General features: G+C 39.4%; 1 protein-coding gene across 1 annotated transcript in view; it reads left to right on the top strand.

Annotated features, from left to right (window-relative positions):
* The window catches only part of cdh24b (cadherin 24, type 2b), a gene marked incomplete at both ends in the record, with an annotated part of 63,510 nt that extends 48,341 nt beyond the window's left edge, over nt 1–15,169 (top strand). The window contains 8 exons of the mRNA XM_079453674.1: nt 3,065–3,321; nt 4,882–5,018; nt 6,859–6,980; nt 8,819–8,936; nt 10,403–10,711; nt 12,408–12,612; nt 12,786–13,212; nt 15,149–15,169. Coding sequence (XP_079309800.1) covers nt 3,065–3,321; nt 4,882–5,018; nt 6,859–6,980; nt 8,819–8,936; nt 10,403–10,711; nt 12,408–12,612; nt 12,786–13,212; nt 15,149–15,169 — 1,596 coding nt within the window. The remainder of the gene's footprint in view (nt 1–3,064; nt 3,322–4,881; nt 5,019–6,858; nt 6,981–8,818; nt 8,937–10,402; nt 10,712–12,407; nt 12,613–12,785; nt 13,213–15,148) is intronic.
* Nucleotides 15,170–18,752: the final 3,583 nt, after the last annotated feature.

The raw sequence follows: 18,752 nt of genomic DNA, 5'->3' as shown, positions 1-18,752 counted from the left end.
TCGAGTCTGTGTTTATGTGTTTGTGTATGTGCGCGTGTGTGTCTGAGCTGCACTACACTGCTCATGATGGAGGAGGACTGTGCACATTTAAATATTTAATGTGCTGGCAACAGATCCACATCTGTAGTCTTTTGTGACAGTGTTGTACAACCAACTGTCTTTAAAGTGACTGATGCTGAAGTATTGCTCAAAACACCTTTTCTTCTGAACACTTGTGATGATGCCGCATGGTTTTCCAACAGTGGCACCTAGTGGTGCATCTTTAAAATAATCTGAAGGGTTTAAGCCTGGTAGGCTAAGTGATGCTTTCTTGATGATTCAAATACATCACGGAAAGCTGTGATTCCTAGAAAAGATGTTTGGTAATACTTTACAATAAGGTTGTATTTGTTAACATCAGTCTGTGCGTTAGAATGAATGAGTTGATTGTGGACATGTTGTCTGATGTAAATGGACATTTGTAAAATGGAAGATTACAAGTGGAAACGCAACAATCTGATGTCTAATGGTTAGAACTCTGATATTATCATATGTACTTGCCTTAAGCATATTAGTAACCCATGGTCATCAACCTGCTGCCCTGTACGGATTATCTTTGTTTATCTTATTGAGAGTAGAGAGTGTGTTAATCTTCTTTGAGAGAGAGACAGATGCAAAAAGCATGCAAAAGTTGTGGGCTGGATTCCCGGGGATGCATGCTGAGGAAATGTATATTTTGCATGCACCGTTAGTTGCTTTCGATACCAATGTCCTCCAAATCCATAAATGTAAAGATAATGAAGAAAGAAGAGAGAAACTGTTGAGCATGAAGGAATTGTGTGAAGGAAGAGAGAGAAGAATTGATGCATTGTGAACACATATTCACGCCAAGGTTTAATTTTGAATAAAGCCTGTTTTTTGAGAATCTCTGGCTTGTATGGTTTCAGAAAACAAGAAATAAAGGGGAGACTCTGGAGGGAGCTGACAGAGAAGCTGTTTTTGTTAGAATGTAGTATGTGAATTACTTCAAAGGATAATCTGGGTTTAACGTCCAAGAGTCGGTTTAAAATACAAGGGAGAGAGAGGGGGTGACTGTGAATCGGATGTCAGAGTGAGAAACTGATTCAAAACAACCTGCCACCTTTGAATGGATGCATACACACGCGCATAAACATGCACACAAAAGACAGACATGTTTACAACCTCAGAGCCAGTATTTGTGAGTACAAAGAAAAACAGAGTGGAATCACAAATTCATAAAGAGAAGGAATACAAGACGTATAATGTAAATCTTGAGGGACCCCTGTGAACCGCTAGACAGGACCAGATTTGCCCAATTTAGCCCTCTTGTCAATGTTCACTTTACTGCTTTTCCTTTCACATATTGTAATATTTATCTGGTGGGCTACAGTGGGTTATCGCGTGTGATTTAAATTCTGAACCAGTCTGTGAACACTTTACCCAACCAGGAAGCAGCAAGTTAACAGAGCTCAACTCTCAAAACGTTCCTTGGAATCTGAAAGCATGGGCTGTAGGGATGTCGCAGATACCATTGCATATCTGCTCATTTACAGTAAACAAACATCATATACATAAATAAACATTTCCAAAATCTCTCCTTCTCGTTCATTCGCACACTCTCAACTCTATTTAAAAAAAAACATGATCTGCCATATGGCTTTGTGGAAGCGCATATTGCGTATGTACTTAAGTTAAATAGTGGACCGTCCAAAGTGCTTAATTAATTTTCTTTAATGGCCCTTCCGTCGAAAAGCAATTCAAAGGAGCTCGAAGGAGAGAAAGAGGAGAGGGGCTTGTTATAAACAAGCATGCGAGAGAGAAATGAGTGTGTAATCTAGGTGTCAGCACCAGACCTCTGCTTACTAGGAAGGGCATGGAGCGTGTGTTGGGGTGATGCTGAGAAAGAGAGAGGGCGAGAGAGAGTGATTGAGTACACGAGAGAGGAAGGGACAGGTGATGAGTGTGTGCTCACAGTGTAAGTGACATCTCTCCTCCTCAGACAGATTGTCTCTCTCTGCATCTAATGGGATCCTGTTAGGAACCTTTTCTCTCCATTTATCCCTCCTCCTCTCTTGGCTTCACTCTTTCCGTCCTCTGTTTGGTCCATTTCTTACTCTCTCAGTCTTATTTCCACGCTTTTCTTGCATACAAATATCCCTGTTGTGCTTTTATTCGAACGCTGGTGTCCTTCAACCATGCTTGTATCTGCTGCGTAATGTTAAACCTTTTTTTCTTCATGCAGTGTGTGGATGTGCAAATGAGCTAATGTGTATGTGTATGATTCAATAAGGCCCAAACCAATGTCTGGCTCAGTCAGCAATGGCGATTTCTTACAATATACTATACGTATTTCGGTGGTTTCGAGAGGACTCAAGTCACCATCTTTGGTATGTGGGCATCTTGGAAGCAGGTCAGTTTGACACAGGAAGTGGTAGATATCCACAGTTTACAGATGTCCTGCAGTCAGCTGAGTTGAATTCGGCTCATTCGGTGCGGCCGAACACACTGATCCAATCTCAGCCTGGTCTTAAATTAGGAAGGTGTGAGAGCATGTGTGAACACCTGTGTGTGGATTATTGCGAGGACCAGATGTACAGAACTAATGACAAAAGTGACTCTTACCCACATGGTGCAGATGTCGTAATGAGCCAGTCATTTCAGACTCCTTCAGCCCTGGTCCAGATTCACTTGCCAAAACCAACCCATTACCTACTCCTGCTGTGCAAGAGTGCTGCAAAACCATTGCCCAGTGCCAGATTCAGATCTCATGGGTCCTCACAATACAATAAATGCTGGGCTCCAATCCTGCTATTACATATTGCCAACCTCATCAGAGGGCTTTCATGGCATTTCAAGAGACTGTAACAATCAAAAAAAGAAAATGTATGAATTAGATTGTTTCATTCATGTTCTATTAGTCATTCATGTTCTATTGGTTATAGTAACATTCCTTTTTGAAATGTATATGGATACATATCCCTATGTTTGGGTTTCCATTTAGATGCTGTAATGTTGTTTGTTAATGTTCAAACTCATGTCACACGTCTCTGTGTTTGCGCTGCAGGCAGTGGATTATGAGAGCCGTAGCTCCTACTCTTTCTCAGTGGAGGTTTTGAACCCCATCGTCGACCCACGATTCCTGCGGCGTGGGCCCTTTAAAGACCGTGCTTCCATCAGAGTGGCAGTGCTGGATGCAGATGAGCCCCCTCGGTTCTCGAGGGCACGTTACAGAATGGATGTGTCCGAGAACTGCCCGCCGGCGTGCACAGTGGGGCGGGTCAGTGCTGTGGACCCAGATACGGGGCTCACAAACAATATCAGGTAGGCTACAGCCCCATGTGGCACAGAGCAGGGTCACTTTAGAAAATAGCAATCGATGCTAGTCTCATGCTTTCATGTTCCAAAAATGAAAACAACATTAATAATTTTATTTATACAATTTTATATATTTTAAATAGGCTATTTTTTTTAAATCTTTAAGAAAAAAAATATTTAAATTCTTAATATGATCTGAACAGCATGAAAGAAATTATAAAATGTTTGTTAAAGTTTGTTAAAAAAATATTTCATTATTTACTCATCCTAATATCATTTCAAACTTGTATCACTTTCTTTATTCTGCAGAGCAAAAAAATGGTTGGTAACAACATTAGCCCTCATTGACCAAAAACAATTTTTCTCAAAATAACGTTTGTGTTACACAGAAGAAAGAGTCAAATATAGGTTTTGAATGACATGAGGGTGAAAACATTTTTGGGGTAAATTTACAGTTATTATTGTTTTAAAATAATAATGAAAGTATTACTGGGAAATCTTTGCATTTATATTGAGTGTTTATTTGCTGAAAGGCGTTAAAACAATTAATACAAAGCACACAGAAAAACTGGCTGAAATGTACATGCACACAAACACTGGCTGAACTGTAAAGTTAACAAGATGGAATAATTTATTAATATTTTCTAGTTCTGCATAAAATATTTCCCTCGACTCAGTAAACTGGTATTAATAAAATCGTTGAATAAGCTGAGTTGCATTGCATTATGGGATTGTCTTAGCCTACCTGCAAAGGATGCTTGCAGTGCAGCATTATACCAGTTTAGTCGTGTTTTTATTTTCAGTAAACAAATTAACAGATCACAGCATGGCACTGCGTTACAGAAGAGTTTTGACACCGAGCTTATTTCTGTTGCACGTCTCACACATAAAAAATTAGCTGTAAATGCATGTATCAACACTGTCTTTGCAATAAAGGCTATTATCAAGCGACAGAGGAACTACTCAGCCAAAAGACATCTGTTGTTTTTGAATCAAGTACGTGCAGTGAAAGGAACAAAAATAGCAATTTCCATTAAGTAAATCAGACAGAATTTAGGTGATTTATGCAATTTGTAACCGTGCTCTGAGGTTTGGTTCCATTCGATAACCGCTTGGATGTAAATTTGAAAAAAAGTTGCCGAAATGCTTCGTGCAATATACTTAGAATTTGTTGAACACAAATTCTGATAAGTATCATAATAATTACAAAAACATTTGGTTTCCTATTGTTTCTAAGAGACTTTGGTGTATATGATGGCTGAAACCGCTGTCTAGGTAGGAATTTTACTGGAACAGAGCCATTATGTGGCTAATGAACTAATGGTTGTGTGGTTCTGTGTTCAACGCTCAAAAAATCACAAAGATGACAGTAATTATGTTACCAACAAATTAGCTTGTTTTCATATGGAATAGCTCAATGATATTGATCTGGCCTTATCCCAATGAACTATATTTATTTTAATAGTGACTAGTTAGGGATTTGAGAAGTCTTACTTTGCCAATTGCAACTTATTTGTTTCCAGCCACTGGATTTAAAATGGTTTAAGCGAATCATGTCTCCCTCAGGTTCTCCATCGATCCTCAGTCCGACCCGGAGGCTCTGTTCCGCATTACTCCGGACACTGGGCTCATCACTACGGTGACACAGCTGGACCGCGAGCATGAACAGTGGCATAATATCACTATTATTGCCACACAGAGAGGTACACAAACATACACAAAAAAAACATGTCATGAGGTGACACGGACATCAATCAATCAATCAATCATCTGTTCATTAAGACAAGCATGCCTGGTGTAGTAATTCTGGTCAAAAATGATGCAATGTCTACGGCCTGATGGTTTAGCAGGAATATACTGTCTTGTTAAGCCATGTTACTCTGGGGCTCGACTGTTTTATAAATTGCAAAATATAAAATTGTAATATCTATAGTTCATAGGTAATTTATTAAGGACAGGTGATATATTGAATATATATAACATTTGTGTATATATACGATTTGCCTGCAAGATAAAGAAGCAAAATGTTTTGATTATATTTAACATAATTTTTAATGTATTTTACTTATATTATATTAACAGTACGTGGCTTGAAAAAAATCACACATTTTCATTCATCATTTTAGAACACATACATTAATATCAAGATAAATATGTGAATACTGTCAGAAGACTGAAACAAGTCTCCTGGCCCTAGAGTTAAGGTTTTTAATTTATTTAAATGGTTATATTTACATCGTGTTGACATACAGTACATTGTTTCAGGAAGGCCGATGGCTATTGTAGGCAAAGCAATGAAGCAGTGGGCACTAATCCACAACATCATGTTAGAGCTCTGTGTGTGTATGTGTGTGGAAGCGGTCCAAGACATTTGTGTGAAATCTGTCCAAACGAGTGTGAGTCGAGTGTGTGGGACTGCATTATAACCAGAGAGCGAGGGAAAGCATCAATTTCGCTTCAGCCTTACACCAATCCATTACGGTTGTCTTCCGGTGCAACCTATACTATACCAACATACTGCTAAGCTATTTATTTGCCATGACAAGCCATTAGTCTAGAATTTGTGAAGAGACCTGAAGCGGTGACCAAAAACAGTTTTCCTGGATGCTGCCTACATAGACTTTCATCCCATGATGAAACCCTGTAAGTGTTCTCTACACACTCCACAGAAATTGTATGCTGCACAGGTGACATTTACATTTAGTCATTTAGCAGATGCTTTCATCCAAAGCGACTTATAGAGAGTTCGGGGAGCAATAAGCGATATGTCATACATGTTTCCATACAATAGGTGCTAATACAAAGTTACTAGTTTCAACAAAAGATAGACCACAACCTGCTGAGAGAAAGTTAGTGTACATTTTCTTTTTTCTGTCAATTATTCACAGAAGAGATGGGTTTTAAGTAGTTTTTTGAAGGTTGTGAGCGATGTGGTTTTTATCGGACCGAGTTAGGAAGAATGTTCCACCAGGAAGGAGTTGTGAAGGAGCATGAGTGGGAAAGTATCATTCTCATGTGACAAGATGTGACTTGATTTTGGCTTTACTATAAGCACAATACTTGCAGCAAGTGAATTATAACCAATAAAAGCATATAAATACATGAAAATCACAAACAGATATTTAATTTTATTACACTAATAATTTATTTTGAATCTTTTTAACCAAGATTCCGCAATTAATTATTGAATCGGCCTCTCAGTGAAAAACAGAAGTGATGCTGCACTTCAGTTCGTTTGCCATAAGGAACAGCATTCATATTGCCAACGTACCTATGATGCCTTAAAAGGCTGCATGAATAGAAAGCTCCCTAAAAAGAAAAAGATCATCAATGTGTAAAACACATTGCAATTCTTTGAGATTTTGAGAAAGGCTCAAAAAAGTTTGTGTGTGATTGTACAATATGAGCCCGTGTTGTTTGTGTGATACGTTTTAAAAGAAAGCGGTTTACCTTCCCTGGCCAAGACTCAAGGCGAGCACGTCTCAGAAATCATTTAAGCTTTGCGTGTGTGTTCTGTGACTTTCTTCCTCTCAATTATCCCAGATAACCCCAGTCAGGTGTCCAGAGTGGTGGTTGCCATAGAAACACTGGATCTAAACGACAACGCTCCAGAGCTGGACAGGCAGTACAGCACAGCCATGTGTGACTACACCTCTGCTGGACAGGTGAGATAGATGCACAAGTTAGGGCTCTTGAGACCATTGAGGTCGTACCTGTCTCCAGTGAATAGTTCTTTTGTTACGCCACTAAAAGGTAAGAGCACAGGATGTGCACTAATGGGAGTCCTCTTGTAAAGCGATGCAATTAAGTAATTGTCACAGATGAATTATGGGTGATTAATTACCCTTTTCTGAAGACTTCAGCCCTTTAGACTCACTGACTGATGCACTTTGTGTTCATACGGGTGTCAGTGGTGCACGAACCTTTTTTGGTACACTCATTTCTTTGTGCACATCTGTGAATATGTCCATTTATACAAGCCGCATGCTGATTGATTACTTCTGTCTCTGCCCGCGGCTGAATCACTGCTGTTTCCACTTAGAGGATTCTGCGTGCATCTTCATTTTCTCTTTAGATTTACACTGAAACCTGCCTCATCCTTTTGGTCTGTTGACGTGCCTCCGTTTCTCTCATTCATTTTGAGTGCTTGTCTTTTCCAGGTTTATGTGTTTTTTGCCCGACTCATGTTTTTTTCTGTCATTCTTAATTGTGCGGTCCCCATCTGTTTAATGTGCCTCAGCTTGTATTGTTTTATCCATCCACGTCATTTTTTGTCTTCAGTGTGTTGCAGAACTCCTAGTGTATAATATGAGTTTAAAAGTTCTGCAGAGAATAAACCAAGGTTACAGAATAACATATTTTGAAGAACTTTAGTAACCAAACAACATTAGACCTGACTTTCCATTGTATGTACACAAACCACTGAGACATATGTCAAAATTTCTTCTTTCGGTTTCCACAGAAGAAAGGGTCATATACAGGTTTTCAACCACATGAGGGTGAATAAATGAAGACAGAATTTTTGGGTCAACTATTCATTTAATTTGCACCTACTGCCAGATATCGTAACTACACCTTCTGGCCACAAAAAGCATGTTTAAATTCATGTTGAACATGTAACAATTTTATGTTCTTCATGAAAAAGTCATTAGCAAAAAAATTCAGTTAGGGCCTGATCAGCTGTCAGCACTGAATAAGATTTTTACTCCCGGATTTGCATTGTCACTCTAGTACTGTAAATCACTTTTGAATACAAAACTATATGACTCCCTAGTTTTCATATCTTAAATGTGTTTCTGTAGCTCAATTGATGGAGCATTGCGTCAGTATCTTAAAGGTCATGGGTTCGATCCCCAAGGAATACTTACTGATAAAATGTTTATTTTGAATGCACTGTTAAAAGCTTTGGATGAACCAATGCTTAAAAATACATGTTTCCTACCGCAATTCACGTTATGAAACGGAAAGTTTGGTGACCTTCAATACTCTGCAAACTATTAACATGACTTGATATTCTTAGTCTTGACGCAGCGCTGAAATAAAACCTTTTGGTGCCTCAGCACAACTGCCTAACCCATAGGTTCTGATCTGCATCAAACAGCTGGGTTTAGTTTTGAGAGTGGAGGAACATTGCTGAAGGAGGCCCACGGAGTGTGATTATTTACAGCATAACTAGATCTCTAGAGTCAGTGCTTGGTTTTTCGAGCGCATGTTAAAGCTGTGTCTATGTTTGGGTATTCCCCAAGGCCCACTACTGAGTCAGACTTAATTATTGTTCGAGTGTGTCGTGAGCTAATCAGTCTCCAGTCACCTATTTTCAGAGGTGCTTGCGAGGTTAATGCTGATATCTTCGATTAAAACGTGGATCGGCTTTTTTTAATGAATTTCTTCTCTCTTCAACCTTCTAACTATTATTCTTTTGCTTTCCCCCGTTCTCCCTGTTGGCTCTGTCCTTTATTTTCTCTCTCGCTCTTTCCATCTTCCTCCTATCTCATTTTCTCAGGTGGTTCAGGTGTTGCGGGCGATTGATAGAGACGAGGGAGGAAATGACAGTGCCGTCCATTTCAACATCCCTCCGGACTCCAGCACTGCCCTCAACTTTAGCATCAGGGAAAGCGGAGGTCTGCAGTCTGCTCATTCGCTATCTCCCGCTCCTTCAATTTGTTTCCCCCGTCCGTCCATGTGCATCAGACCCTCTCTGGATCTGTTAGTCTGTGTCTGGAACTGTATTGTGTTGACGCTTTGTGTCTGCTCCTTTGTTTTCACCATTGTTTGGTTTTGCTTTTCTGCCACATCTTCTCTCTGCACACACATATACAAGCTCTGGTCCAAAACTTAGGTAGCTGCCTCATTTCCTACTGTCCATGTAGACAGTGACTCTCTAAGGGTGCGTTGTATGAAGTTTTTAAGCTTGTAAGCAAATTATTTGGAACTCTATAATAAATAGCGTTCTGTGCATTAGACTTTAAATTGATTTTAATCAACACCGGTCCAGAAGCACTTCCTGTTTCAATTTTCAATTTTTACATCTTTTATTTCACGTACTGTACAAAGTTAAGCCATAAAGATGAACTTTTCAATTTAGTTTTAAATATTATGTCAGGCTGTATTTTGCTCTAACATTTGTGTTGTGTAAAAAAGCTGAAGCTGGAAGTTGTTCTTGATCAATGTTGATTTCATCTTTCAAAATGGTATATAAAGTAAAGTTTATTCTTATTATATAAGTAGATATTCATATTATAGTCATATTCATAGTATTTTCATATTTTAATAATAGTTAAATTTAATTACTTATAATTTAAGTATTTGAAGTACATTTTCGTATTTTAAGTGACTGAGAATCAAACACACAAGGTTACATTTATTTGATCTAAATATGCAGAGATGTAATAGTACCTACAAAAATGGAGCATTTATTTGAAAAAATGTTTTTGAATTAGATGACTTTGACTGATGAAGAAAAGGCAAACAGTACTCTTCGCAACGTCAAGATGGTTAATAAAATATTTTATGCCAAAAAGGTAAATTAAGATAATTAAATATGATTTACTTTACATTTTTATAGTCACAGCTATTTTTATAAGTTTACAGTTATTATCATGTAGAACAAAATAATATTAAAGAGTGTGTGTACAGTACTTTTGACCAGTATTGTAACCATTTTTCACCTCATCTCTGATTTATTTATTCACTGAACTCATTGTAATGCACAGGGTTTGCCATCTCTGTGAAGAATACATGCAATGCTGCCTCAGAATTTGGCCAAAACAAGCTATTTAATGAGGATGCTGGATAATTAATTTAGCACAGCAGAACAGCATTGGCACCGTGAACACACCTACAATGACTTAAAAAGCTGCCCTCGTAGGTAACACGCTAGGTTTTGAATCAGAATAAAAATGTGCCTTGCCATACCGCTGCATTCAGAATCAGTGGTCTGTACAAATGTTATATCAGCAGCAATGGAATTACACTGCACTCGATTGAGTTCAATTAAATTAATCTTACAAGCTCGATTTGATCTGAATACTCTTTTCGTATTCTGTCTCACCATTTTCTTGCTATTATTCTCTGTCTCTCTTTTTAGGCCCCACTGCTAGTTTGGTGTTGACGTCACCTTTGCAGACCCTTTCTCGCTCTGCATCCTCCTCTCTCACTCTTTACGTCCCTTTGGTTTTGAGAGACGGGGTCTCTGGTTTGACCAGTACGGGGACGGTCACTGTGTCTGTGTGTCCCTGTCTGAGAGGGGGTGCACGGGCCGGAGAAAAAGAAAAACAAAGTGAGGCGGAGTGGGACAGAGAGACGGTTTGTTTGCCCCAGCACTCCTCCCTGCCCTCCCCTGGACTCAGTACTGCTGCATTGCTGGCTATTCTAGCCTGTGTTGCTACTCTCTTGGGTAAGATCACTGTAGATTCATAACGGTGCCTCTGTAAGTATTAAAAGGATTGTTTGTGTCTTATTTATCTATTTACATTAATAAAGTACAGCTTTTACTCATAGCACAGAATCCATCTGTGCATTTTTTTTGCATAACAGCATTATGTTTACATGTTAGAAATGATATCCTTTAACAGACAGATGACATTTAATAGATAACATTTAATTTTAGTTTTCTTAAAGCTGCAATCCGTAACTTTTGATGATAATAAACACAAATCTGTTATTGATCAAGTGCATTAAAGGGATACTCCACCCATAAAATGAACTTTTTTTTATGGAACCAAAAGGTTCTTCTATGGCATCAAAGAACATTTTGAAGCACCTTTTTTAAGAGTGCACTCCCCCTAAGTTGTTCCAAACCTGTATAAATGTCTTTGTTCTGTTGAACACAAGGAATTATATTTGGAAAAAGGTTAGCAACTAACATTTCTGGGACATCATTGACAATTTTAAATGGTAGTCAAAGGTCTAAAAATATTGTTATTTATATTGTGTTCAACAGAACAGAGAAGAAAATTACAATAAATTTTCCCACTATTGTAGTCTGTGATGACCCATAACTATCAGTTGCTAACATTCTTCCAAATATCTTCCTTTGTGTTCAACACAACAACGTTATTTATACAGGTTTGGAACAATTTGAGGGTGAGTAAATGATGACAGAATTTTCAGTTTTGGGTGAACTATCGCTTTAAAAAAGTATGGAAAGAAACCAAACATAGATGGAATAGAGAGGCAAAACTTACAGTTTGCAGCTTTGAAAAACTTTTTTAATAAACATTTCTGCCCATAAAATGTTAATCATGTCATAATTATTTCATAAAAGCAATGAGGTACTCACAATTACTTTAATCCTTGTAAAGTAACCATTAGGTGTCTGTTGTTATGCTGTCTCTTCAGTGCAGAAGTGCCATATGTACCATGAAATTTGCTTGTACAGAGACTGTTTAATTCTGCATACAGACAGAATGAATGTAATTACAGTGGGCTTCCAGCGTGCTTTCACACTGACAGCATTTCTGTGACATTAAAAGAGTTGTGCTAGCATACAGAATACAAAGTGATTTCTGGGTTACTACTTTAAATATTTATTTTAATAACCATCATAAATCAAATGTTTTCGGGAGTAGGCCATTGAGAAAGGTTATAAACTTCATCTTAGAGAAATCTGATTTGTGAGAGGAATAATTTGATAAATTGTATAATTGAATAATTTGATAAATTGAATAATTTGATAAATTGTAATTATTCTACAAAGAACAAAACCCAAGCCTAAAGTGTAACCATAACTGCAAAAAATGTATTGCATAACATATTAAATGTTTTTTTCCACTGAGTTTAACAGGTCACGTGCAGCAAAAATAGATAATGTTCTGCTTGTGATATCATGCATGTGCCGTGATTGCTGTAACCTGTTAATACAATCGCTGGAACGAATATGCGTGGCAGATGCTGGATGAGTGAAACAGTCCGCAATTTGCCAGCTGTTCGAATGTGGCTTTTGAGTATCTGTCTTTCAGTAGCACCCTGCAATTTTATTGCGAAAATTTGTCACCCAGCTCAAACACAGTCCTCTCTTTTTATAAATGGCAACACAAAACATTAACTCTTTTTCTCTCTCCATCCCTCTCTATTCCCCCTCCCTCCTCTAGCTGTAAGCGCTTTATCTCTGTCCCTGCGCCGGCAGAAAAGAGACTCTCTTTCCCCATTAGAAGAGGATGATGTAAGAGAAAATATCATCACGTATGACGATGAAGGAGGGGGCGAGGCGGACACGGCTGCGTTTGACATCACGGCGCTGCAGAGCGCCCCACATAATGCACGCAGGGGGTATCGCACCCTGGACAGCAGAAACATGTGAGTGTGGCTCAATGGGGGTCATTTAAAGGGATAGTTCACCCCCCAAAAAAGTCTATCCTTCAACCTGTATATGACTCTTTGTGTTGTGCAAAAAAAAGTCATACAGGTTGGAAAAAACATGAAGGTGTCTAATTTCTTTGTTGGATTCAACTGATTCTCTGTTTTCCCAGACGATTTTCACAACACACCCAAGACAAAGCTCGTGCGTACAGCAGCTGGGTTCAAGCCGGAGCGCCGGACCCCGGGCAGTACAACAATCAAGGACCCCCTCTGTATGGACGGTTGTGCTACAGCAGCCAGACCCTGCCCGTGCTGCGTCGCTCACATGAACGTGGATTGTCGGAGCTGGCTTACCGCTTCCCCGGAGGTCAACCGGACCACTCTCTCATCATACAGAACCAGACAGCTGTGGTTGGGCCTCTGGAGCCTGGGGCCATCTATGCCGCCCCATCAGAATCCGGTCATTGCTCTAAAGAAGGGCCAGGGGTATCACAAGAAGGAGCAAATACATCTGAAGGAGGAACACCAAGAAAAAACGACTCGAAAGAGGAATTTAGCAGTGATGCCCAGCAGAGTCAAAGCCAGGATCTGGACTGGGTAAAAATGCTTCTCTCTTTGTTTATGTTTAGAATGTATATTCTTTCATGTTTACTTTTCTTTATTAAAACAGCCATAGCGTCATATATAATCTTTGTCGGTAGTAAACAGGGTCTAAAAATAACACTCATCAAGCGTAAATACAGATAGGCTTTGTTGAATAAATAACATGAAGTTACTAGCCAACTGGCGAGTAAAGTTGCAACTTCATATAGAACTGAAACATAATTCATGTGGAGCAATAAAAATGATTTATGTAGACTTTGATGTAACCGACGTGAGCTCTACAAATCAAAGATACATAAACCTTTAACTATGAAAACATCTGTCATGACTTGCATGTCTACTAACAACTTTACCCCACTGGAACATTTATCATCGCACATTTATCTAGATTCTAGTTTTTTTGTGTGTGGGTGTCAACACGGTAAACACTCTTTGAGAATCTAAACTCATTCTCTCTCCATCAAAACACCACTTGTTTAACAAATTCCACCTTTGGCAATACATTTCAAGACAGTTACTGTCAGATTCCACATTGCCTGTTTTGAGAAATGTTTTTATTATTTTATCAAACTTCACAAATTTGCAGACATCTGTTTTATTTGAGGACTTTTTTTGTTTTTGTGAAGACTTTTTCGTTCTGTCACAGTCCTGTCAACTACTTTTAGACACAAGAATGCATCCTATTCCACTGTATGTTAACACAGCCTAACAAATGTGCACTATTACACACGTTCCTAAGTTTGTCATTTCTAAGGCCCTTGATTTACTTAGCTACATAAACATACAAACCACATAAACAATCTGAGCTGATTTGTAACCTATAGTATTAAATAAGTAGTGCCTTTTATACGTGCACAAAGTAATGGGTGGTGTCAACACATTAAATTGCACCAGCAAAGTAATTTATCAATTCAGAAAATAATTTCAGAAGCAGTAACTGCGAGAGTAAATTAATGTGACTGTAAGGCAGATATTAATTGGATTTGCACCATCGCGTTGAACAGGAAAAAAACATATCACACCCAATGCTGCCAGATTGCTGACATGCCTTCATGGGATATTCATTTATTTCCTGCGAGGAATTGTTTCATTCAAGATTATATTTAGAACACAATATGATACCTGAAATAAATATTTTGTTTAAATTATATTTAAATAAAGTACACACTATTTGACATTATAACTCTAAAAAAGACTATTTAAATTATTTGTCTAATTTGATTTTTTTTCATCGTATTTCAATTCATTATCCATTGCTGTTTAGTAAGCAATACATATACGCATCTCTTAATTTAGTATAAATACATACCAGATTGTTTGAATGTGTAAAAAATGTCTTTATGATTTTGCAAGTATTCTGATTCCTTGAACCTGAATACATATGTATATTTATATAATAACTTAAAGGGACAGTTCAATCAAAAATAGACATTTTACTCACCCTTGAGTTGTTCCAAATTTGTATCAATTTCTTTGTTCTGATGAACAAAATATATTTGGAAGAATGCTTGGAACCGTAACCAAACAGTTCTTGGCCACCATCGACTAGTAAAAATAACAATGATCGTCAAAGGTGCCTCAGAACGGTTTGCTTTCCTACATTCTTCAAACCCATTTGTGTTCAACAGAGCAAAGAAATTTACAAGATATTATTTTCTTCTATGGTCATCAATGGTAACCAAAATCTATTTGGTTACAAGCATTCTTCCAATTTCTATGACAGAATTATATTTTTGTGTGTACTGTTCCTTTAAAAACATTTTGCATAAATTGGTTACTCATTGATAAATATAAATATCCATACTTGCACCTGAAGGAAGTTGGCGTGCACAACTTTTTTTGGCATTTCACTAAATCAGGCAGGTTGATGATGAAGATGTGTATTCATGTGTTATTTCTCACTGTTTCTCTCCTCATCCTCATCTCACAGTGGAGCGTCAGCTCCTTTTAGAGCTCAATTAACCTCTTTCGGCTTCAGGCGTCTTTTTCTCACTCTTCCATATGTTTTGATTGTCCCCGAATTGCGCTTTCTTTCTCTACTCACACGTTGTGCTGTCTGTCTTCACCTTTTTTTCACTGTTTTCACCTGACAGTCGTGTCTGAATTATCGCTCTGCTTTTCTCCCTTCTAATATTGCCCCTCTTTTAACCATCCTTTCTCTCTCACACCCATAAAAGAAGAAAAAACTCATCATTACCTCCCATTCTAACTTTCCTGCTCCTCCCCGCGCCCTACAGGTCCAGGCGGAAATGGCCCCCCGTGAACGAGAGTTGGTGTTGACCCGATCCGGCTCGGTTGCTGGGACGGGCCCCACAGGTGGGTGGGGGTGTGACTCCGCCACGCTTCCGAGAGTTGGGCGGCACCTCTCGCGGGCCAGTCTCGCCCTTAACAGGAGCGGTGCTACAGAGTCCAGCCACGCTGGGGGTGTGGACACCGCCAACGGAAGCTCGGAAATGCAGTCTGTCAGCTGCAATTATGCCACTATCCTGCAGGGGGAGCAGCAGAGGGACTACCCAGGGACTCTGGGCCGGAAAGGGCTGGAGATGGGGAGTGGTTTTGGGGTGGGGAGGCCCGAGAGAGAAGGCAGCATTCCCATGAGTGGGAGCACATGTGCCGGGATGTACCCGGAGGGTGGAGGGTTTATGGGAGACTGGCATGAACGGTTGGGTATGACGGGATACCCGCTGGGCAGGCGGGATATGACTCCCCACCTTCTTCCTTACCCTGGGCAGGGGCGGGGAGCGTTCGGGGGCATCTTGGGTTATGGTGGAGCTTGGCCCTCAGCACTTGAGGCATCGGAACGGGGTGCCCCTGTAGGAGGGGCTCACTCTCTGGCCCTCAGGGTCGGTGAGTTCCTGCGTCTACGCCTGGCACAGGTCACCTTTGACCCCTCGCAGCCTCCTTACGATTCGGTGCAGGTGTACGGGCTGGAGGGTACAGGGTCACGTGCAGGGTCGCTTAGCTCTCTGGACAGCGAGGGAGGGAAGGAGGCAGAGAAGGAGGTTTGGGGAGCGGGGCTGGAAGATTGGGGCCCACAGTTCCAGAAACTAGCCCAGCTTTTCAGAGAGAAGGAGGGGGAAGAAGATAAAGAGGGAGATGCAGAGTTAAGGAAAAAGCACAAAGAGAGAGAACGGGAGGAGAAAGAGGAGCAGTCTGGAGATGAGGAGCTGGCGAATGTCTGAGAAAAATTGAGCTAGAGTGACGGAGAGAGAGATGCTGGGGTGGGACAGTGATTAAAAGGCAACGAGAACTATAATAATGGAAAGAGAAAGGTAAGAAGGAAGAGATGAAGTGGAAAGGTAATAAGGGATGACAAGGAAAAATGAATGCAGGATAGGGAGAGAGAGAAGAAGACATTGGAGGGAGTGATTGATGCAATTTAAAGCAATACGTGTTGAAAAGCTGAAGTGTGAGTATAGAGAGAGACTCTGAGAGCTTGTGTGTCTTTTTTCAGCATTTAACATTCCTCAAGTGTGTTTGGCAAAGTGAAAAGCAAAGTTAACTGTATTCTCGCATTTAATTACGAGAGCGGGTGTGCACACGAGAGAGAGAGAGAGAGAGAGAGAGAGAGAGAGAGAGAGAGAGAGAGAGAGAGAGAGGGAGAGAGGGAGAGAGGGAGAGAGAGAGAGCGTTTAACTTGTATTTTTGTGGCAAGACAACTTCACCACTGTCAGTAACACAAGGATGAAAAGATGAGAAGTTCTGAAACATCCTCATGTGTTCCATAACCTCTCACAGGAAATTAATGTTTGTACAGAAATTGTTTATACATTCACAAAGCAAAAGAACTGAATTATTCAGTCTATTTCGTTACAAAGAAAAGCACTGAACATTACAGTACAGTCCCGAATACGTGTTTGCACAAAGATTCTCTGTGTTAACACATACGCACACATTTTCACAGACAAAAACAAACATCAATTTCAAACCCTGCTTGAAAACTCTGCTTTGACTTTTTAATGTGGCTTGTTTGTCAGGGTACAATATGATTCACACGTGTTGCCAAGAACAGATTGTTTAGGAAGTTGCGAAAATTCTCAAAATTAAAACACAGTGTTAATAGTGTGCAACAGGAATAGATTGAGAGATCTGATCTGAAAACCCATGCGTTAAAATCCCACATCGAAAGGTTATGATGATCCGCAATAGCTGAGAGATGTGCTTCAGCTTCATTGCACTTTTATACATGATGTTTAAAAATACATAAAATGTTGTTGTTTTTATTGAAAAAGAAAAACAAACAAACATGAAAAATGTTATCTGTAAATGCACTTAAATGTAAATATCACTGAATGCCATTGTGAAAAGTGACAACAGTACTGTAGTCTTCAAGTAACAAAACAAAACATAAACTAAATGAACAGAAAGGAAGGGGAACATTATATACAGTAGAATGCTGCACTGAGAGGACCGGGTGCTACTGGATACCTCTGGATTAAACTGTTGGATTTAAACATACTCTTCTCAAAAAGGGACAGTTAACTGAATATGAAAGATGACCTGAATAACTCAATGTATAACTGCTCCAGATTCCTGTAAAAAGTTTTTTTTCGTATTCCTCATTCTGGCTTGAGCACACGCTCTCACACCCTGATGTCCCGATTAATCATACTGTCTGTGGCCACAAGGACTCTGACTCACTGTGACTGGACTAAACCAGAATCACTGTATCATGCACAACCATGCACACAGGTTGAGAGAGAACCAATACTGGGGCTTCACCCAATTCAGACCCAACAAATGTCCAATGATCCAATATAGTGCTTTTCACATTCACACGTAACCCTGGGTTATCTTCTTGGGTTAACCCACTTTTTTAGAAAGATAGAACCAAACGTATTGGTACGTGCCCTCTTAATGAGCACAAATCTTAATGCTACAGAATATAATGATATTCTAGAGAATTGTGTGCTTTTCATTTTGTAGCAATTTTATGGGCAGGCCCTTTTCGATTCCAAAATGACAATGCCCCTGAGCACAAAGCACAGGAAGAACTTGATTGGTCTGCATAAAGCTCTTACTTGAACCCGACTGAACACCTTGTACCAAACCCATCAATGACTTGTACACAGGGCTATAAAATCATATATCAATATATCAGAACAGAAAAAGGTCCTTTTGCAGCAAGGTTAGATGCAAAATCTTTATTATGCCATTGATGCTATTTTGTATGCACTTTTGTCCATTTAGTACAGTTTAATCCTGGGTTAGGAAACCCTCCTACAAAGCAACGTGGTGCTAGAATTTTAAAGTGTATTGTTTAGCAATGAATAGCCAATTATATCCTTTGTTGGTGCTTAGCTCATTCAATTTTCATACACTTTGTACAGTTGCAGAAACTTTCACATGCTTGTTTTAGCGTCTTAGAGAAATGTTGAAAGGTGACTTACAGTAAATCTATTTGGGACTATTTTACTATGTTTTTGGCTATTTAAAGGAACAGTTCTGTCTTTTACTCGCCTTCAGGTTTTTCCAAATCTGTATAACAGACACGACAAAAGACAATAGAACCACACTGGATGTGGTGCGACTTG

The sequence above is a fragment of the Barbatula barbatula genome (assembly GCF_947034865.1).
Source record: "Barbatula barbatula genome assembly, chromosome: 3".
NCBI lineage: Eukaryota > Metazoa > Chordata > Actinopteri > Cypriniformes > Nemacheilidae > Barbatula > Barbatula barbatula.
This window is presented reverse-complemented; position numbering and strand designations above follow the sequence as displayed.